The 23,091-nt window shown below is 30.6% G+C and overlaps 1 protein-coding gene across 1 annotated transcript; it reads right to left on the bottom strand.

Annotated features, from left to right (window-relative positions):
* Positions 1-3,092: 3,092 nt before the first annotated feature.
* On the bottom strand, positions 3,093-20,245 carry LOC111709836 (uncharacterized). Its single transcript, XM_023483754.1, has 17 exons — positions 19,885-20,245; positions 18,409-18,459; positions 17,848-17,887; positions 16,677-16,734; positions 16,090-16,117; positions 14,291-14,362; positions 13,631-13,685; positions 12,058-12,102; positions 8,632-8,691; positions 7,218-7,267; positions 6,362-6,405; positions 5,948-5,989; positions 5,116-5,184; positions 5,023-5,055; positions 4,869-4,958; positions 3,958-4,010; positions 3,093-3,212 (listed from the first exon to the last, which is right to left on the bottom strand). Exons 1-17 carry the CDS (start codon positions 19,898-19,900, stop codon positions 3,152-3,154), a joined length of 867 nt encoding a protein of 288 aa, XP_023339522.1. The 5' UTR covers positions 19,901-20,245; the 3' UTR covers positions 3,093-3,151.
* Positions 20,246-23,091: the final 2,846 nt, after the last annotated feature.

The raw sequence follows: 23,091 nt of genomic DNA on the forward strand, positions 1-23,091 counted from the left end.
TTTGATGAAACTGATTTGATTCATAATATTTAGTTTGTATAAGTATCGTTCGATTTAAAGTTTGTATTTTTGTATCTTTTGTATATAAATATATTGTAAGGGAAACCGACTTGTTGAATATTTGAGAAACTCAGTGCATTGCTTTATTGATTTTTATTCATATACAATAATACCACTATACTAGCTATATATATGTTTCAACATGAATACACTATATATAGCAGAAGACTGATTGAGCTAGGAAACATATTAACCAACAAAACCCACATTAAGGTCAATGGAATATACAGGGTTGCATACAGAGAATAAAACTTTGCAGGGTACTATAAGACTATATAAGAAGAAAATCTGCATGGACTGCAACTATTCGGAATAGGAATGCAATTCTATATAGAAGCAATATTTTAAAAAGTTTTAAAAATTGTTCTGCCTTGTTTTAAAATCGAAATATTTACTAACGCAAGCGAAAAATAAATTTCTTCAAGATTCATCGAATTGGGTATTATTAAAGATTCTTTGTGAAACACTGCATTTATACATCATAAAATCATTTAAACAATTAGCATGTTTTAGTACAAAAAACTGATTTAAAACCAAAAACATTTTTTGGAACAATTTTCACATGTAGTATCTGAGGATTTTTGAATAGCCTGTAAATGTATAGTTTAGATATTGTGAATTTATTCCTGTGAGTAAAAATAGCTGAAAAACAATTTGCATGTATTGAAAGGAATCCTTTCATCATGGATTTGTATAATGTTTCCATGGACAATATGTGGCATGCAATAAAGTGACTGTTGACAAAAGTGACCTTTTAGTACTTGTCAGATTCACAATGGTATCTTTTAAATCTTTAGCTGAGTAAAACAATCAGAAGATATTTTTATTTTTCTGTCAACTAGTTCAAGTCATTTATATAGAGAAACCACATTTAAAAATTATCTATTTCAGAGAGAGAGAAAAAAACTAAGATGACCAATCAGTTTGTTAAGTAAAGGTTTTTGAAAAAAGGGTCGCTTTAAATTACAGGAAGTCTTAGCCTAGATTCAAGATTTTCTGAGTTTGTTCGCTACCAAAGATTATTAGAGTTTGCCTAAGTTGAGATATTTTCTGGTTTGTTTTCCTTCTGAGCTCATTGTAGATTAAAGGGACGGTTCCTAAGTTTAGAGGAGGGTCCAAATCTTATAATTGGTTTCTACAAAACTGCCTGACCCCATTCCTGAAAACGGGATTCTTATACTGGGTTTCATTACAATACTCTGTCTTAAGTTCCTGGCTCTGGTTTATATCTTTAGGTTGGCTGTAGGGTGTGACGATATTGTTCACATATTTCAAAGGGTGGCAATTTCCCAATTGTGCAATTTTCCAAAGGTTATATGTTGGGCCTTCTGAGGTGCCGCAGGATGCATTGGAAAAAGAGTACTGCGGCTAGGATGGGCTAGGGGTCCGAGTACTGCGGCTAGGACAGATTTGGGAAATCGCTGTTTGTGATATTGCACAGTTGGGAAGTATCTACATTGCAAAATACCCTTAGGAAGCTACCGCTTGGGAAAGAGCCTTAACCCTAAACAGGTTGAGGGGGCGTTTGACGTCCCCCCCCTGTAGCTTTTTGTCCTAGCACTCTCATTTTTGACACTATCACTGTGTGAAATTTTGTGACTTTTAATGGATAGTAATTTAAAGGATAAAAAAAATATTTTTTTAATTTATAGGGTAGGTTACAGGGTAGAAAAAAAGTCCAGTCTGTGAAAAAAAATTTAAAATAGCCCATTCTTCTTTGAGACTAAAACTACAGAGCTAAAAACTTTATTTTTTAAAAGTCCTTAAAAACTACATGTAGAAAAATGCGTCACACTTTGATATTTGTTTGAAACAAAATTTTTTTTCTTCATTTTTTGACCCTTTTTTGGCTTTTTTTCCGCCCTCCCTAGCACCCAAACTATCGGTCTAATTTGTTTTCTTTGAGCTGGCCATGACAAATTGTGCTATTAAAATGCATTTCAACCCTATACCTATTATCTAAGGCCTTTTCTAGGGGCGGCGACAAACGCCCCCCCCCCCAGGCTATACATAGATTCAGACCCCCGGGCCTTTATAGGGTTATGGAAAGTTTCTAACATCTTTCAACGTACACACATAATCCTATAATTATTTAAAACTTTGCGCAATTTTTTCGAAATTTCGTGGTCACTTTTTTATATGAAGAAAAATATTTCAGGTAAACACTTGTTAAGCAGATACGCAGATAGGTAAAAATGTGCGTTTCCGATTTTGTATCAATAAGAAAATAAAAATTTTACACATTATGATTACGTACAGTATTTTTACACTTTTAAACCTCTCAAGTCTTCTATATAAGGTTTACAATTTTTAACCTAGGGCAGGGCTGAAAAATGCTTAAAAATTAATTATGCAGATTTAAAACAGGACATTAAAAATGAAAAGAATCTTTATGTACAGAGAGCGTTCCATATCATATTGGATTATCTCTAATTGCTTTAACGCCAAAATATACAGATATTCTCTGAATGCAAATTTTTATAATTTCCAATTGTACAATTTAATAAGATAATTCATTCTTTAAAAATTTTTGCATTTTTCCAGAAAATCGCAATTCAGAGTTATAAACAATCCAATTTGACGAGGGACACCCTGTAAGCATATATTTAAATTCTGCAGGATATGAATAGAATAACAATAAAATCAATTTCCAAGAATGACATGAATATTTTTGGTGTCATTTCTAGCTTTGTTCTCTTTATAGCTTTCCGGATTATTTTATTCAGTTTTCCATATTTCCAAACAGAAATATTTTAAAGCAGACATTTTCACTGTTAAAGATAAAACTGTAAATTTATAAAGGAGTATTTTTTGTTGTATATTCAAAATTTTAACATCTCTGAGACAATTAAAAAGTTAATTTTCCAGTAGAAAAAATGTAATGTTTTGACTATTTTTGAGTTTTCTAATTGTAAATTTTTACTTTAAAATTCTGCTGCTTTACTTTAGAAAAACCTTTTTGTTTCAAAAATATTTTAAAATGAGAAAAACTTGCTTTTAGATAAAATAATATTTTCATTAAGTATCTTTTTTCAATTTTTCATATAATTTTCAGAAACTCTCTCTTTCCGCAAAAACATTTTGATGAAAATTAGAATATTGCTTGTTGATGAACCCAGATAACATCATCCCAATACTTGGCTGTTTTCAGGCTGAAATATAATTATATTGCTTGAAAACTATTGTCTCGGCGTTTCAAACATTTTCCCAAATAATTAAGCTTTGCTCCAGTAAGAACCAGAAAACTCTGGAATAGGAAGTTAACGAACAAGAGATACAGCAATTGTGCAGTGTAATCAGACTCATTTCACTTGAGAAATGTTTCAATGACTTACTTATAAAGCTTTTTGCTTTGTAACAACATCAAATGCAGTTAAGTATCCTTCTACAGTTTGCTGGTTATCACTTAAATGGTTTTTTTTTTGAAATTCATATGTCAACTTAAATTATGTTCAAATGCTGTTGTTAAAGGGACTGTGAGCGTAATTTCAAACGACCTTTTATACAAAGATGGAAATGCCAGATTTTCAACGGTACCCTTGAAACCTTAACCTAATCACAAATGGGGAAGATATCGTAGTTTTTCTGACTCGAAAAGTGTTTAGTTCTGACATTTTCTACATGTATTCGATTATCAGCAAAAAAAATGTGAAGGTCAATTTTCCAAAAAAAAAACTGCAAATAAATCAACTCTTTAAAGAATCAAAAAAAAAATCTAGTTAATACATGATCAGACAAATGTTTCAAGGGTGCCGTTGTAAAGCGGGCATTGCCATCTGTTCATTCAGGGTCAATTGAAATTACGCTTACAGTCCCTTTAAGAATCCGACTTTTTATTTTACAACATGGGCAGAAAATATTTCATGGATAAAAAAATTTGAATTTGCATTTTCCTACCTGACTCTTCTTAGATTCATCCCAACCGGAAAATATCCTGCTTGAAGAAAGGCCTTAAAATTAATTTAAACTATTAAATTATTAGTTCATTTTTGTAAAGTTAATAGTTTTTGTAAGCAAAGTCCACCGCTTCATCTTTAAGTCCTTTACGAATACAGGGATTGCCACAAAGAATGAGACTGTAGAGACGACTTGAAACTCTTCAAATATAAGTCTTGTGCCTTAAATGTGGCTTTTTTTAGAAAGAAAGAATTTTATATATAATTGCAGGTGATCATAGATATAAGGAAACAGTGTCCGAATTTAATGAATCTAAGCCGCGTCTCAAAACCACCAAAAACCGGTTTTAATTGAGCGCCGGCTTAAATCTTGAAAAATTGAATACAATTTTAAGAGAACCCAACCATATTTGAGCCGCGGCTTAAATTAAAGTCGTGGCTCAAATTCTTTAATTTCGGCCTCAGACAGTGTAAATTCCGTGCATCGTCTCTGAAGTTTTATCCTTTGTGGGTAACCCAGAGTGATTTATAACAATAAATATTATAATTCCGACTTATTTCCGAAATGTTTTATACTCGTGCACAATCTAAAAACGAATATCGTTTTAAAAATTGTTTTCTATGAAAAGTTTAAGTTTTGAGGGAAAAGGTTTATCTTCAAAAACGAGCCCCCTCTACACCCCCCACCCCCCCAGTTGGTCGACTTTTGTAGAAAAAACTTTGTATCCTGCGCTAGTATAATATAAAGTTGGTTTGTTTGTCTATGTCCAATCATAACTCAGGAACCCCTTAAATTTTGATTAGGTAATTTGGAAGACTTGGAATGTTCTTAGCTGGGTTTATAGTTTATAGGGAAAGTACAGTTTCCAGGTAAAGCTGGGTTTACAAGCGTGTAATTTATATTTATAGTACCTTCACAAGTTGTTTAAGATTTGGGCAAAGTCCTTCTCTGTTTCTTCTTATAATCACCCACTCCATCATAATGTATGGCACGTATTTCGTCTAAAAAACAAAATTTTAATTTGTTTAGAAAAATTATATTTTCAATTTAAAAAAATGATTTTACCTTCTCGGGTCTCTCTAGAAATGGAAGTAGAGCCTAAATATTTCATTTAATAATAATATTTTATTGACAAATTTTTTTTCAAAAAAGGTTTACCTTACATTCGTGACCCTCTATATCTATTTTAATTATTAGAATTTCTGTTGTTATCGTCTCCAAAATATCCTAAAAAATATAGGTTTTTTGGCGAATGTAAAGATAAAGTATGAAAATTTTTTATTTTTATTTTTTATTTTTAAAAAGCTCAATCGAAGATTTCAGTAAAAAACTTTTCTATATTTTATGTATAATTCCAATATTTTTCATATGCATTACTTTTTAAAAATGTAATTAACAAATGAAAAAGTAAGAAGGATTAGAATTAAAAAACGATTTTAAACCATATACCTTAAATACGGCTAAATAATGATTATTTAAGAAAATACTCAACTTTTAAATTTGCTTAAAAAATAAACTTAATTATCACACAATTTAACAAAATTCAGAGACCTGATTTTTCTGATTGATTTTGATCTACGAATAGAATTTCATAATTGTTCCGTTTTACATATCATTACACAATCTATATATTGAAGCATGCAAAACCAAATAAAAAAGATAAAAAAATGTGTAATACTAAAAGATAGAGTTTATTATTAATTTATTAATTGCTCTATGAGCTTATCTTTGTCTGATAAAGTATAAATCCTATTGAATATCAATATTTCTAAGTTCAAAACTTATTTTATTGAAAACTGTGGTATCTATACAAATATGGCTCACTTCTACTGCTGGAACACAAATCCGAGTTATCAGATTTAACTTTTAAACCTAGAAAAACCACAATATCCTCCGTATTATTGATCAGATAAAAGTATACCATCAAGCATTGCTATATTTGCATGGAGGGTCACTTGAAATTACGCTTATAGTCCCTTGAAAAATATACCTCAAGATTTACAGGATGAACAGGAGATCCTATTTCTTCAACCTAAAAACGAATTAAAGGGAGTGTGCTTGAATGCATATGTGTATATGTGCAAAACCAATATTTAGCGCGTAATATTTCACTCCCAAAATACAGGTTTACTAATGATGTATAAGACTATAAAGACGACCTAACATTAATTCTTAATTCTGTCGAACTAAAGCTTTTAATTTGGTTTTTGCCAAACAATGTAAAAATCATAAAGATGTAGAAAAAATACTAATTAAAATTCGTCTCTGAAGTCTCATCATTTGTGGGTATCCCTGTATATAATCTAAAATTTTTGTCTATTTTATTTCATTTGTGTTTAGATTTTATGGGATTTCGGGGCGCAAAGTATCTTGAATTTCAAATTTAAACAAAATGGTGGTTTACCGGAAGCTTGTCAGCTGATTCCTTGTTTACGAAGAAAATCCGACCTAAACATTATTTAAATATTTATTTAAAAACATATTTACAGAATTGGAGATTATTTGAACAATTAGATAATAAATATTAAATCTAAAAAACAGAGATTACAACTTTATATTTATATAATAAAGCAAGACATTCGTATATTTGTTGCGTATTGCCGTATTGCCGGCTGGACCGTTTTGGCTGAATTTTTTTGTGGACACTCATGGGTGGCCTGGGGGTGTTATAGACTAAATATTTGAAAAAACGGCTGGACCAAATGGGCTGAAATTTGTGTGGACAGTAATGGGTGCCCCCCCCCCCCCGGCCACCCATGTGTTATAGGCTAAAAATTTAAGAATTAAGTTTTTCTCAAATTTTTATTTTTTCCATTTTTTCCAATTTTTTTTCAGCTGGTATTATAATAAAACAAGACATTCATATTTATGTTGTTTATAGCCGGCCAAACACGGCTGAAATAAATGGGCTGACAGTTTTTGTGGACACTCATGGGTGGTCGGGGGTGTTAAAGGCTAAAAAATAATCTAAAATATTTTTTTCTACATTTTTTCCCACGGGCAACGCCGGGTCCTTCAGCTTGTATATAATTAAAACGCAACAAATCGTCAACGCTACAAGGTCAATAATGTTTACCAGAACCACTGCTAATCATGTTATATACAAAACAAATAAAGCTGTGAGTAGAAGTAATAAAACTTCAAATTATATCAAAAACAGTAATATCGTTTGTATGTATATGTTACCAATACCATAAAATTACCATGTCACGCGAACAAAAATCATCAACAAAAATAATATTTTTTCTTTCATTCCTCACCTTGGTTAGTTGGCTCCCTGAACCAGGGGTAAAGGGGTTCTGTGCCATTGCTAAAAAATAAAAACATTCATATAAAATTATTGAGATGTCTAAACTTCTAAAGGACTGTAAGCGTGATTTCCAGTGACCAGCTCCTTTCAAAGATGGTAATGCCCGATTTACAACGGTACCCTTGAAACTTAATTATTTGATTAAATATGTGGATTCTGATTATAACTCCATTGTTACGTAGAAACAAATAGATTATCAAGTACAATATGGTAGCAACAGAGAAATAAACGATTCACGACGTCACAAGTGTCAAATTTATAACAAGGAAAACAAAACTTTCTCACATTAGGTGACATGTCTCCAAGATCAAATAAAAAAACGTAAAAACAGAAAAAAAAGAACACGCAAAATTGCACTTATTTTACTGTGAGATAAGCACTTTATTCTAAAATCATCACTATTATTAATAATTTTGTCGAACACAAAACTGAATTGACACTTATGACGTCAGAATACAGCTGTATTGAGAGTGTACAAAGTCTACGTGGCCATCTATTGTACTAGAATCTAAAAAATAAAAAGTTTTAAAAAACATGGAAATCTAAAATAAACTTTATTAGACAAAGCTTTTCAAGGGAGTGTTCGCGTAAAATGACAGGGGGTATAGGCTTACGGCGAAAAATAATCGCTTTTGATATCTGCTAATCTTACTTATATCTGTTGCGTCTATAAGGAGAAAATTGTTAAAAATGACTTGTACAGATACAACAGAACGTAGAATCCATTCCATACAAATTGAGAAAGTTGCAACATATAACTCGGATCGTAAAAAAAATTTATTTAATATCAAACAAATCATTTAGACCTATAGTCATCGATTATTTTTCGACGCATTCATATACAGTAATATTTCATAATATTTTGTATTTGCTTTGAATACAATTCACTTAAATGCCAATTTGTTTGTCCGCCAAGGGGCTCTGCTCTCGATGCTCATAATGATTCCACGTGGTAGACACACCTAGCGAAAAATTGTTTTTTTTCAAGTGATTGTGTATATAACAAATAAGAAATATTATGAAAATATCAACTGTATAAGAATGTTTCGAAAAATAATCGATGACTATAGGTTTTAAAATTTCAATGATTTGTTCGTTATAAAATTGATTTTTTACGATCCAAGTCATATATATTGCAACTTTCTCGATTTGTATGGACGCTACGTTATTCCCTAAGAGTCGTTTTTAACAATTTTCTCCTTTAGACACAATAGATAGAAGTAAAATTAGTAGTGATCAAAAGCGATTATTTTTCGTCGTAAGTCTATACACCCTTTCATTTTCCGCGAACACTCTCGATCTTTAAGTTGTTTCGAAATTGTCATGTAGAACGGGACACCCTTTAAAATTTAATATATTTCTACCTGACAGTGTTTTGAATGTAGGTTACATATTTCTGGGATCCAAGTAACGAGGTACTCAACCTGTAAAATGTTGAATTTGAAGGGAGTGTTTGCGAAAAATGAATGGGGGTATAGGCTTACGGTGAAAAATAAGCGCTTTTGAGCGCTACAAATCTTACTTCTATCTGTTGCGTCTATAAGGAAAAAATTGTGAAAACAACTCATGCTGAAGAACGTAGCATCCATAAAAATTCAGAAGGTTGCAACATTCAACTCGAATAATAAAATAATCAATTTAATTCCAAACAAATCATTCAGATATTACAAACAATAGTCATCGATTTTTTTTCGGCGCTTTGTATATTGTTAAAATATCATAATATTTTTAATTCTGTTATTTTAATAATATTTCGCTGGCGCTGGATTTTCGAACATTCCTGGAAAATATGAAAATGTCGTCTTCATTGTCAAAAATCCTCGAAACAACAGGAATAAATGTTTTCAGATCATAAGAAATAAAAAAAACATTATGAAAAATCAACTATATATAAGAATGCGTCGAAAAATCATTGATGACTATTGTTTGTAATATATGAATGATTGGTTTAGAATTAAATTGATTTTTTACGATCCGAGTTCAATGTTGCAACTTTCTAAATTTGTATGGACTCTCTACGTTCTTCGGCATGAGTCGTTTTTAACAATTTTCTCCTTACAGACGCAACAGATAGACATAAGATTAGTAGCAATCAAAAGCGCTTATTTTTCGCCGTAAGTCTTTACCCCCTTTCATTTTTCGCGAACACTCCCTTTAAAATATCTTAGAGATAGTTTGCGTAAATATTCGGATAAAAATACGATTCAACAGATTCTTTTGTCAAAAGCATCAGCTGAAAAACACATAAAATGAAAATCAATGTGTGGACTGTGTAGTGTATGTGTGTGTAAAGTGTACACATTTTTAATAAAACTGCCCAAGTTTTCAAAACTTTCATAAGATAAGGTTTGCTTTTATCAAACTTTTATAAAATATTTTTATACAAAAAACATTTGAAAAGGATCCAAAAAAGAAAGCTATAACACGCTGTTTTTTAATTGTTTTTTGTTTGTTTTTTGCCTAAATTTTATGTCAAGGTCCAAATTTTGTATAATGTAAGAGAAAAACATGTTTATAATATAAACAATTTTGCAAACAATGTCTTTTTTATACTATGCCAAATTTGGAGTCTGAAAGAAAATATCGGCAGAAAACGAACCAAACAGGAATTAACTCAATGCACATCACCACACATACATTTATCTAATTAATGTTTATATTATGTCTTCATGATATTTTCTTTTTATTTGATATGACATTCTCATCAAGCTCAATACAAATTGTGTTTTTCTAAGAATGAAATTGAAGAAACAGGCGAAATATCCTTCAAACCAGAAGCTTTTATAATAACATGAAAGGAACTGAGCTTTTGCCACACACTTAAATTTGCTAATCCCTATATGTGTGCAACCTGAAGGAATATCCCTAGGATATTTCAAACTTAGATTATTTGATCTAACAAAATTCATAGTTTGAAATGTGAAAGGTCTACGACATCGATATAAAAAGATAGAAAGATTTAAAAATCAGAACTTTTTGTCAAAAACGCAATTTCTTTTCTCCGCATACAGTTTCTTTTTCTCCACAAACAGTTTCTTTTCTCCACAAACAGTTTCTTTTCTTCAAAAACAGTTTCTTTTCTCCACAAACAGTTTTTTTCTTCACAAACAGTTTCTTTTTCTCCACAAACAGTTTCTTTTCTCCACAAAAAGTTTCTTTTCTCCACAAACAGTTTCTTTTCTCCAAAAAACAGTTTTTTCTTCAAAAACAGTTTCTTTTCTTCGCAAACAGTTTATTTTCTCCACAAACAGTTTTTTTCTTCACAAACAGTTTCATTTTCTCCACAAACAGTTTCTTTTCTCCACAAAAAGTTTCTTTTCTCCACAAACAGTTTCTTTTCTCCACAAACAGTTTTTTCTTCAAAAACAGTTTCTTTTCTTCGCAAACAGTTTTTTTTTCTTCGCAAACAGTTTTTTTTTCTTCACAAACAGTTTCTTTTCTCCACAAATATTTTTGTCTCCACAAACAGTTTTTTGTTTCTCCACAAGCAGTTTCTTTTCTCCACAAACAGTTTTTTTTCTCCACATTATGCATACATGGTCGTCGTTCACATAGGTTCCCACTGTAAACCGCGTTCAAATAGGTTCCCACTGTAAACTCCGTTCACATAGGTTCCAACTGTAAACTCCGTTCACATAGGTTCCCACTGTAAACCGCGTTCACATAGGTTCCCACTGTAAACTCCGTTCACATAGGTTCCCACTGCAAACTCCGTTCTCATAGGTTCCCACTGTAACCTCCGTTCACATATGTTCCCACTGTAAACTCCGTCTCATAGGTTCCCACTGTAAACTCCTCTCACATAGGTTTCCACTGTAAACTCCGGCCGGTCATTTCAAGTACCGGGCCTATAATTGCAAAGAGCTTATAGAGCACGCCATATCAAGAATGTAAGGAATTATCAAAAACAATGTCATTGCATAGATTGAATATACATAGATTAGAAGGTAGTTAATAATTTTGAGGTCATAAGAATGATTGCATAACAGAATCATTATATATTGTACGCTTGGCATTTTATCCTCTGGAGTCTCTGGAGTGTTTCTGATTAAATACTTTGTTGATGCGTGATAACAATGTATTCTGGTGATTGAAACAAGTTAATCAATGCAGAAAATAAAGCAAAGGTAGGAAAGGTTGGTTGGTTGGTCATCAAATACAACATTGAATTCTACATGCTTAATAAGTGCCTTAACACCTACCAAACAATTTAACTTTAATGGTCAACTAGACTCAGATATAGACAGTCTGTGTCAAAATGTTTATTTTCTTCAGATGGCAAGGGAGCAAAGGGAATAATATAGAAAGATCTCAATCAGAGATAAGAGTACAGAGATCTATGAAAGGCTAGAATCTGCGATATTTCTACAACGAGTTCCAAAGTGTACAAATGGAGTACACGACCAATAAGCAGATGTTTATATTCAGGAATATTTAAGGATTCTTTTGAAAAACCTTCAAAAATTGACTAAATTCATAAATTATATATTTTCTGTTAAAAGTCAAAGTAATGCTTTAAAAATAGTAAAAGCAAACCCTGAATGAGTATTATATGCAAAAAGTGGTGGTTAGATGGCAGTCAAAGACCTTTTGTAAGAATATAGCATGTCGTGCCGGTACGGCTAAAGGCCTACTTAACCCATCCTGTGAAAGCTGTCATAAGCAGTCCGTATATATCTAAATCTCTTAATATACTAACAATTGGTAAAGTTATTAGGCAGAATGCCTTCATATCTATTTATATCTAATCTATGTCTTAATGTTTTATAAATATTTGACCTTTATTTCACCTTGAATAAGCATGATTGTGCAGAAACGGATCAACAGAGACAACACTGAAAACAGAAATATTATTTTTAGTAAGATTTAGTATTTATGTTTTTATTTGTTTTCGTTAGTTAGTTATTTATGGAAAGCTAAATAGTGAAACTCAGAAAAGTTTTTTAAAAAGTGTTTATATCACAAAGATCTCAGCTGCAATGAAAAGATTAAATACATTTTCTATACTGGCTCGACTTTGAAGTGTTGCATCGCTTTGGTCTTTTATGTTTCTTGCTTACTAACTCAATTATATTTTTGGAAACCCTAGACATATACATTTTAAAACTATTAAGCACTTGTTTTCAGCTTAAGTTTTCAAGAAGTAGTTAGCAAAATTTTCATCGATTTTTGCGAGAAAACTTGCCATCTTTAGATCTATTTGAGATTATATGAGAAATCTAAATTTTTATAAGAAGTTTTCTGAGGGGTTTTCAATATCTCTGAGAGATTTTTAATTTTGAAAACTTATTTTCAATTGTGGTTTCTCTACACAAGTGACTTGCGCATTTCTACTTATAGAAAACTGACAAAATCTTCCACAAAATTGATCAGCTAAATGTTTCAAAGGTACCGTTGTGAATAAGGCATTGCCATCTTTGCATGGAGGGTCACTTGAAATTACGCTTACAGTCCCTTTAAGACAGGACATCTTATCTATTGACTCTGGATTTGTAAACATAGTTGTAATTGTATGGGGTAACAATTTAATTTCAGAAAATTGTAAATTCATCTTAAATAAATGCAAATTGGAGCTTCCATAAGAATATTTGTGAGAGCTAAAGTTTATACAATTTTCAAACTTTAAAAACTGAAATAAATTAGGTTAAATTATTATATATAAATAAATAGATTAGGTTAAATATAGAACTAAAGTTTACTGTTAAATGGAATATCAACGTTGTTCTAGACCTTTAGAAATAGGCCACTGGATGTGTATATTTGTCGCATTTGTGAAGAAAAAAACTGTTTAAACAGTTTTTTGTAAGTCATATACTTATATTTTACGGGAACAAATCCAAATAAACTTCAAGTCAGTTTAGTTATTTAAAGCGTGGCTTTTTAACCCTTTCTAAGTTTAAAAAGCTCTAGAAAAATGTTTAATCATGGCAAGTATTTTTATTCAATTTTTTACATTTTTTCAACAAGATTTTTTAATTCAGAGTTTTTATCAATGATTCTACCCCCGACCTATATTATAAAAAAAGAGCCGGACAGATTTAAGGATTCGGTCCATGTCCTTGAGAACTGTAAATTATCCTAGAGAACTGTAACTTATCCTAGAGAACTGTAACTTATCCTAGAAAACTGTAACTTTCGATTCCAATATGGCCTTTTCAACATTATTTTTTTCTACTTTTCTCTTTTTACTCATTTTTTGGCGTATATGTTTTCTAACCGAAAAAGTATAAAATGACAATTTTCTACGTTTACAGATTGTTGAATTATAAACAAACACATGATTGAATTCAAATTAAAGAAACCGAATGGATCTTGCCCATGGTCATTCCGGGGTGAACATGCAGGATAGGATACTCTCTTTACCTGTAATTGAATGCTGCTGCAGCAACACTGAAGGAACCAAGATTAGAACCAAGGTCTTAATCAAAAAAATCATTATGGATTATCTATCTCTCTATATAAATAAACTAGCATGGGAACCCAGCAATGCCAAGGTTACTATATTTACCCCCACTTGAACGATTTTACCGGGAAACTAAATTTTCACTATTGAAGTCTACCCACACTATAGTATGAGTAGAAGTAAATATTTCCATTTACTGATAGCGCCGATTGAGTAATTCAAAACTCTAATTGGATAATGAGATAGATAGAAAAATAGATGTTACCGCCATACATTTTCTATTGGTTCAGAATAGACTACAAACACATGACTGAACCCTGATTGGATCAGGTGTTAATGGACTCGGCATACAAAAGTGCCCACTCAACTTAGAATCTCAAAACCAAGAATATTCCCGTGGGTCTCCCGAGTTCCCCAATAAAAATTTGAGGCTAATTAGTCGAGGGGTTCCTGAGTTAGGATCGGACAAACAAACTGACAAACAGAGATTACAACTTTATATATAAATACAGGGTGTTTCTTGTTTTATAAATATGTAAATATTTTATAAAAATCATCCTTGTATAAAAATTGCTAATTCGATGACAAACAGAAATAAAAGGTTGAATTGATAATTGTACCTAGAAGAGTTCCATTTGGATAATTAGCAAGTAGATCCATCATTACTGTCACTGCAGCTCCGTGGAACATTCCTAATTCATGAACCTTATAATCCTAATTCTTATAAAATATCTTATAAAACTGAAATCATTGTGTACTTTATCAATCATTATAAATTGTGTCCCGAGCTATAGCAATCTAAAAAAGACTCATAATATATATATATATATATAAATAACTTTTAAAAACTTTCCTGAAACATCCCTAGACATCAAAACTTTAAATTAAAACAACCCTAATCATCTAAACTTTATATTAAAACATTACTAGCCATCAACACTGTATGAAACTTTATTAAAACATACCCAGCCATCAAAACTTAATAAAACTATATTATAAAAAATATTTAACCATCAAAACTTTATAAAACTTTTTATTTTACATTTTTAACTATCAAAACTTAATAAAACCATATTATAAAACATACCTAACCATCAAACCTTGATAAAACTGTATTATAAAGCATACCTAACCATCAAAACTTTATAAAACTTTTTATTTTACAAATCTAACTATCAAAACTTAATAAAACTTTAACATAAAACATACCTAACCATTAAAACTTAATAAATTGTTGAACATTTTTTATAGAAATAATCAAAGGTTAAGGGGATCGATTATGTTTATAATAGGTTAAGCCAGACCATTAATTTAAACTGAGATGATACGTTGTGTAATGTGTAATGATTATTGTCGCCTATTTTTACATAATTTTGTAATTTTTTTCTTTTGGAAAACTAAATATTCGAAAAATTTAAACTACATCATTCATACATGAAAAATTATCTTTGTGTATGAATACACCTTTATATCAAAATGCATATAATATATAAAAATAAAATAAAACTGAAGCCTTGAAGGCACAGTCACAATAAATAGTTTTAATGGTTAATGATGTTTTGTATAAAGTTTTTTATATAGTTATGATGAATATGGATATTAGGGATGTTTTAATATAAAGTTTTATAAAGTTTTATAAAGTTTTATGGTTATGGATATGTTAATCTAAAGTTTTATAAAGTTTTGATGCCTATGGATGTTTAATATAAAGTTTTTATGAAGTTTTGATGTTAAGTGATGTTTTATTATAAAGTTTTTAAAATATTTGTTGGAAAAAAATCTGGTGTTTCAAATATTTTGGAAAATTGATCGTTCAAGAAAAAAACATCGTATTTTAAAGTTTGTTATAACAATTTTAAATTGTTCATTCATGTTTTTTCGTTCGTTTTAATAAGCAATATTTTTTTCCTTTTTCTGAACGATCCATTTTGTTCTTCCATATTTCGTTTTTTTCCTAGAAAAATTTTGTTCGTTCAAAGAAACTGTGCCCATCTCTAAATTTGAAGCAAGCCTGATAATCAATCACAAAACTTTGCAGTAATAAAAATTCTGTAACTATTATGCATCTTATTTTAAATAAGTTCTATTTCATGACTTGAGTGACTTGTAGACTTTCTAATTCACAAATTGTGAATTTCTGAATCAAAATATATTTACCTGCGTTAAGGACAATACATGGATTTGAGGTTCGAAATGATACAAATTTTGAATAAATTGCAAAAATATTAAGATACCAAGCATGATAATTTTCCCGAAAACCATACTTGCAAGTTACAAACTTTGGTGTAATGTGTATTCGATTGTATTTCTCTACCAGCTCTACCAGTAATACAAACTTTAATGCCGTTTTTCCTTGCCTTTTAGTTGAATATCATTAAAGGATTTAATGTTTGAGACTATTTTTAGATAGAGCCATTACCTTTTCTGAGTATCTCATTCGAAATCAACTAAAATTATAAAGATTTTGATATTTTGATATAGGAGACTCCATAACTGTTCTAGTTGTTTAGTTCTTTCTTTTTGCAATATTCACTACAGGGCGAAAAAGTCACTTTATCACCCTACAACAGGGTGAAATTAAGTAAGTTTATCGACCTGCTATTTAATAAGAAGAGTAAAATTAATTGTATACAACTATATATTTTATTGTAATGGGTATCATGCGGGCGAAAAATTTGTTAGCACTTAATAATACCCATTGCAATAACATAATTATAGATAAAAAGAGTCCGAAACATTAAGAACAATTGTAAAACTACACGATCCTTAAATTTACTATATTATAAAGCTCTTAAAAATAGAAATTAAAACTTGTGTCAATTTCAGTTATTTTCCACTTTTTTATCAGATTGATCGGGCTATTTTTGTATGGAGGGTGTCACTAAACTTTACGCTTACTATCTCTTTAAGAATACGGAAATTTTAATTGTACCTCCATATGTTGAACCCCCNCTGAAATAAACGTATTTATATACCCTGCCCCTGATTAATGTTAATAAATATTACCTCGTTATGTTTGATGCATAAGATAAAATCCACTGCTCTTGAGGTTATCCTAGGGGTTCTGAAACATTAACACAAGGTTACCCATATAGCAGGAGATTTCCTAGATGACTTTATTAAGTTTATGAAGACTTTTTTCTTGAAATTTTTGTTCTTTTTCATCTTAAGCATGCTATTGTTTGCCGAATAGAATTTAAAGACTTTATTTAAGGCAAAAGACCTAACTCAACCTTTAGATCGTCATATACAGGGTGTCCCAAAAAACATGAGAATTCATTGACGAATTGGATATCGTCTTTGTTATGAATTAGCATTGTAATACCTTATAATATTATTATGTCTGCTAGAGTTTATTTTATGAAAAGGGTAAACGCCTGCAAAGATGTCTCTATAATATGTCTCCGCAAGATGAACAGTGAAGACGGACAAGTTTACTCTGTGTGTATACTGCAATTTTCTTTTTTTACTAAATACAACCGTATGCAGTTTAAACATAAACAAACAAAATGTGACCATAGCGCATACGAAACTCTTATAATAAGTTTTAATCTCATTCTTTCAAGATTTATAACTCAGTATTTGTAATTATATGTCCGACCATAACTCAGTATTATTGACAAATTTTAAACTGGGGAAACTCTTCAGAGATAAAAAAGATCTTTCTGTTGTCTCTCAACTATCATGTTTATTGTGAAACATTGTATCTAAAATACCTGATAAGAGATGCCATATGGCTTTTTTATCCGTCCGTTCATCGTTCATTAACAACCTGTTTTGTTAATGAACGATGTTTTCAGGCGTTAAAAAAAAAATAGTTCATTTTCAGAATTCTTTTTCATTTTCTATCTATTCTGTGAAGCTGAACGATCGATCAATTAAATCCTTTGACAGTGAGATCATTCGTTTAAGGAGAAAATAAACAATTTTTTTCAAGTTTGTTCCAACGATCATTTAGAAATTGTTCTATAGCGATCCATAAAATGCAAACGATCGTCAATGATTTTAAATCGTTCGTTTTGTTTTCTTTCGTTTTTTAATTTCTTTAAACGATCCAATTTTTTTCGTTTATTCTTCGTACATTTTTCTGAACGACGACATCGTTGACCGTTCAAGAAATATTTTGTTCATTATGAAAAATTTAGTTTGTTCGTAAACATGAAGCCCATCTCTTTACCTGATACAGGAGTGTGGGAATACAATGGGTAGATCTTCATCTGTTTTTTTTTAATAATAAGCGATGTTATTATTTAATAATAAGCGATGTTATTTAATAATAAGCGATGTTTTTTTCTTCTTATAAAAAGTCAAAATTCCAAATAGTAATTGCATGAACATCGTACAGTATACAATGGGTGTAACACATAATATTTGTATTATAATTCGTACATAGCTTAGAATTTGCGATTTTTGAGACTTGTAACAAAAATTATGAAAATGTTTAGGGCCAATATAAACATTTTGATGCAGAAAATACAGAGTTTGTGAGTATTCTGTACATATTTTGGAGTTAAAGCTTGGGGATAATCTAATATGAAATGGGACCCTCTTTAATGCAAACAAGAGCATATATTCTAATCCCCAGAGATTAAACTTAATCTATTTGAAAATTAGTATTATGTCTAGCTTCTCTGAAATTCTGAAAATCGGATAAATCGACAGAAATACTTTGAATTATTTTTAATTTTAAAAAAAGCTTGATTGATTTTTAGTAAATTTATGTTAACTTATTATTTTCCTTTTACAAAATGCACTCGTCTCATTGCTTTTTCTTTTCTCGGAGCTAAATCTGGAATCAAGAAACTCGACAGGGTTTCCAACAAAACTCTACAGTAGCAAGACGACTTGAATGTCGGCTTTGATCTTGGAATTTATTTGTGATATTTGGTCGTCAATCCACTTGAACATGTATGATCCTGGAGACAATTGCCACAAAACTTTCCTAGTCCTGGCAGTTCCAAAATGTGGTCTGCCTTACGTGCTGTCAATATTATCGGAGAGAAGAATTCTGTTCAGATTTTAAAACCAAAAATTGTCGAAATCTGAACAAAAATCTTCATATCTCGGGAAATGTTAAAAGCACAAAAAAGGCAGACCACATTTTGGAAATGCCAGGACTAGGGGTATTTTGTGATTATAATCTCAAGAATTTTACTTGCAAAATTAGTTTTACAAAAGAAATTCCGTAAATTATATCAAAAATCAAAGACGACGCTCAAGTTGTCTTGCTATTGACATGTTTCGTGGGACATATTGTTNAAATAGTTTAAATAACAAATTTCTTTTCGCAAAATTCACTGGTCGTCACTGTAGCCCCAGGTTATTTTAGCATTAAATAGAGTAAAATTTACCTGATTATATGTAGTTAGTATTAAAGAATTACTCTAAAAGAATTTACCTGATTTAGTAAATATTAGAGGATTCACTGTAAGAACTTACCTGGTTTAGTTACCATTACATAATACTCTATTAGAATTCACCTGGTTTAGTTACAATTACATAATACTCTATTAGAATTCACCTGGTTTAGTTACCATTACATAATACTCTGTTAGATTTCACCTGGTTTAGTTACCATTACATAATACTCTGTTAGAATTCAACTGGTTCAGTTACCATTAGTAAATGTACTGTGCAAATTCTCCTGGTTTAGTTACCATTACATAATACTCTGTTAGAATTCACCTGGGTTAGTTACCATTACATAATACTCTGTTAGAATTCACCTGGGTTAGTTACCATTACATAATACTCTGTTAGAATTCACCTGGGTTAGTTACCATTAGTAAATGCACTGTTAGAATACACTTGGTTTAGTTAACATTAGTAAATGCACTGTTAGAATTCACTTGGTTTAGTTAAAATTAGTAAATGCACTTTTTGATTTTACCTGGTTTAGTTATTATTAGATAAAACAATGTTAGAGTTTAGCTGGTTTAGTTAGCATTACAGAATACACTGTTAGAATTTACCTGGTTTAGTTACCATTAGAGAATTCACTGTTAGAGTTTAGCTGGTTTAGTTAGAATTAGTGAATACGCAGTTAGAATTTAACTGGTTTAATTAACATTAGAGAATACACTGATAGAATTCTCCTGGTTTAGTGAATAGACTGTTAGAATTCACCTGGTTTGGTTAGCATTAGTAAATGCACTGTTAGAATTCTCCTGGTTTAGAGAAATAGAGATTTAGAGAATACACTGTTAGCATTTACCTGGTTTAGTTACCATTATGAAATAAATTGTTTGAAATATGAATACTCCAGCACAAGCCTAATCCGCAAAGAATTAATCCATCATTAACTTCTAAAATTTTGGTCCAAAATAAAGCTAAACATGTAATTGCTAAATTTCTATTTTTTTATCCCTATATCTTTGTTACCTAGTGTATTGCAAGCTTTGTATTCTGTAATATGTAGATAAGAGTCCCAAATATCATAGGTTGTAAAGGAATTATTAAATTAGAGTTCGTGTTCATGGTTCCTTTTCATATGAGAAGAAAATCCGAAGAATTAATGTTTCAATAAATTACTGTTTAGAAACATTAAATTAGTTTTCAAAAAGTATAAAGGTCCCCTTAAGTTCAAGCCTTATGATATAACATTAAGAATTCTCTAATTAAATGTCGTCTTTTTAATGAAGATGGTTTATGTATACTCAGACATGCAAAAATTGGTCTCTAAAAGTTTTAGATTTTTGTTAAACTCCAAGAATAAATTTTATTAAAGAAGATGGGCGCGAAGCGCTTTAAAAGCCTGGTATTTACAAAGATTTAACTTATTAGGTGGTATATGCATCATACTTTCCTTCAGAAATGAACTCAGCCTACAATTCTGCTCTACACAGTTTTTTATCATTTTTTCTGAAAATTTAATAGTTATTGAATTATTTATTTTTAAGAAGTACCCTTGAAAAGACACATTCTAATTTATATATTTACTTGCTTGTCTGTTTGTTTGTTTGTATCCAATAAACGTCAAAACTGCTGAATCTATCGGGCACAAATTTTGTGCGGAACTTCACATGAGGCAATATTGAACGGATATGTGTTCACCAGGAAGGTCACCATGGTCTTGTCCTTGTTCTCTCTGTACTTGTTGTACAGCTCGTTTTTATCATCCCTAAGTAAGTGTGTACCCTTCTGAGAGAGAACAAAGTTGGCCGTCATCTCGGGTAAAGGGACCGGGAAACTAAGAGTTTACCGAATTTTCTTTTGAAAATTCTCGGATTTTTAAACAATTGTTGGAACATTTCCATGATTTGAAATTTTAGATTCATGAATTTTGTTGATAAGTTTTGAGTTTGATACGTTTTATAGTTTGATAAGTTTTTTAGTTGATAACTTTTGTTTTAATAAGTTATATTGTTAGATAAATTTTGTAGTTTGATAAGTTTTGTGATGATAAGTTTTGTAATGATAAGTTTTGTAGTTTGATAAGTTTTGTGATGATAAGTTTTGTAATGATAAGTTTTGTAGTTTGATACGTTTTGTGATGATAAGTTTTGTAATGATAAGTTTTGTAGTTTGATAAGTTTTGTAATGATAAGTTTTGTCGCTGATAAGATATGTTTTGATAAGTTTTGTGGTGATAAGTTTAGTGACGATATGTTTTGTATGGGCTCCTTAAGTTCAAGCCTTATGATATAACATTAAGAATTCTCTAATTAAATGTCGTCTTTTCAATAAAGATGGTTTATGTATGCTCTGACATGCAAAAATTGGTCTCTAAAAATTTCAGATTTTTGTAACAATGTTAAACTCCAAGAATAAATTTTATTAAAGAAGATGGGCGCGAAGCGCCTTAAAAGCCTGATATTTTATAAGATTCAACTTATTAAGTTTTATATGCATCATGCTTTCCTTCAGAAATGAACTCCGCCTACAATTCTGCTCTATACAGTTTTTTATCATTTTTTCTGAAAATTTAGTAACTAAGTATGAGATTGAATTATTTATTATTTAAAAATACACTTGAAAACACACATTCTAATCTATATACAGGGTGTCCCACGAAACATGACCGTTGATGAATAGTTTAGAATGTCGTCTTCCAAATACTGGATTCGATTTAAAGACTTTTAGCAGTTTAGTTCGGTAGAAAAATCTTTTACTCATATCTTAATCTAGGATTGATTTTAGTATAATGAAAGTGCCATAGGATGTTTATTATTATTTTCTTGGTATCAAATAACTTAACAAATTATGGAAGAAGACATTTTAAAATATTCAGCAACTGTCATATTTCGTGGGACACCCGGTATATACTTGCTTGTCTGTTTGTTAGTATCCAATAAACGTTAAACCGGCTGAACCGATCGGGCACAAATTTTGTTTGGGACTTCACATGTTCCTGCAGGGAAGGTTTATGGATATTCAAATTTTCAAAAATTTGTCTCTAACAAAATTCGATTTTTGAAAATTTTGAAAATCCGCGAAATTTTTTGTTGTTTTTGTTTAACAATGTATACAAAGAGAAAACGTTCACAATTAAAAAAGAAGATGGGCACAAAGCGCCCTAACAGCCTAGTAAATATAAAATATTCTATATTTATTACGTATAGAATAAAGTAAAATTAAGTATTACAATGCAAATTTTTATCAAAGACGATTTCGTATTTGTCTTTTAATTCCAATGTTANCGCAACTCCAGCAGACAAACACTTTTGCCAGACAATATTTTTTGAAATTCAAAACGTCGATTATTTCCATATGCAATCGCAAAAATTCTTATTTTTTCGAAACTATTTAAAAGAAATGCATCTTAATTGTAAAATCAAGCATTTATTAGTTAATTAAAAATTCTGAAGTGAAGATTTTGGCAATTAAAAATAAAAAAAAGACTAAAAATACTTATTTGACACCCCTGGCATAATATTTGTACTTATATCCTAAGTAAAAAGTTCTATAGAAGTACGAGACGACAGGTAAGGAAAATACAAAAATCTTACTGGGCGGATATAGAATTTTCTCCACTAGAATTATAAACCTACTGGGCGGATATAGAATTTTCTCCACTAGAATTATAAACCTACTGGGCGGATATAGAATTTTCTCCACTAGAATTATAAACCTACTGGGTGGATATGGAATTTTCTCCACTTGAATTATAAACCTACTGGGCGGATATAGAATTTTCTCCACTAGAATTATAAAATTACTGGGCGGATATCGAATTTTCTCCACTAGAATTATAAACCTACTGGGCGGATATCGAATTTTCTCCACTAGAATTATAAACCTACTGGGCGGATATCGAATTTTATCCACTAGAATTATAAACCTACTGGGTGGATATGGAATTTTCTCCACTTGAATTATAAACCTACTGGGCGGATATAGAATTTTCTCCACTAGAATTATAAAATTACTGGGCGGATATCGAATTTTCTCCACTAGAATTATAAACCTACTGGGCGGATAT

The sequence above is a fragment of the Eurytemora carolleeae genome, unplaced genomic scaffold, assembly GCF_000591075.1.
Source record: "Eurytemora carolleeae unplaced genomic scaffold, Eaff_2.0 scaffold695, whole genome shotgun sequence".
Classification (NCBI taxonomy): domain Eukaryota; kingdom Metazoa; phylum Arthropoda; class Copepoda; order Calanoida; family Temoridae; genus Eurytemora; species Eurytemora carolleeae.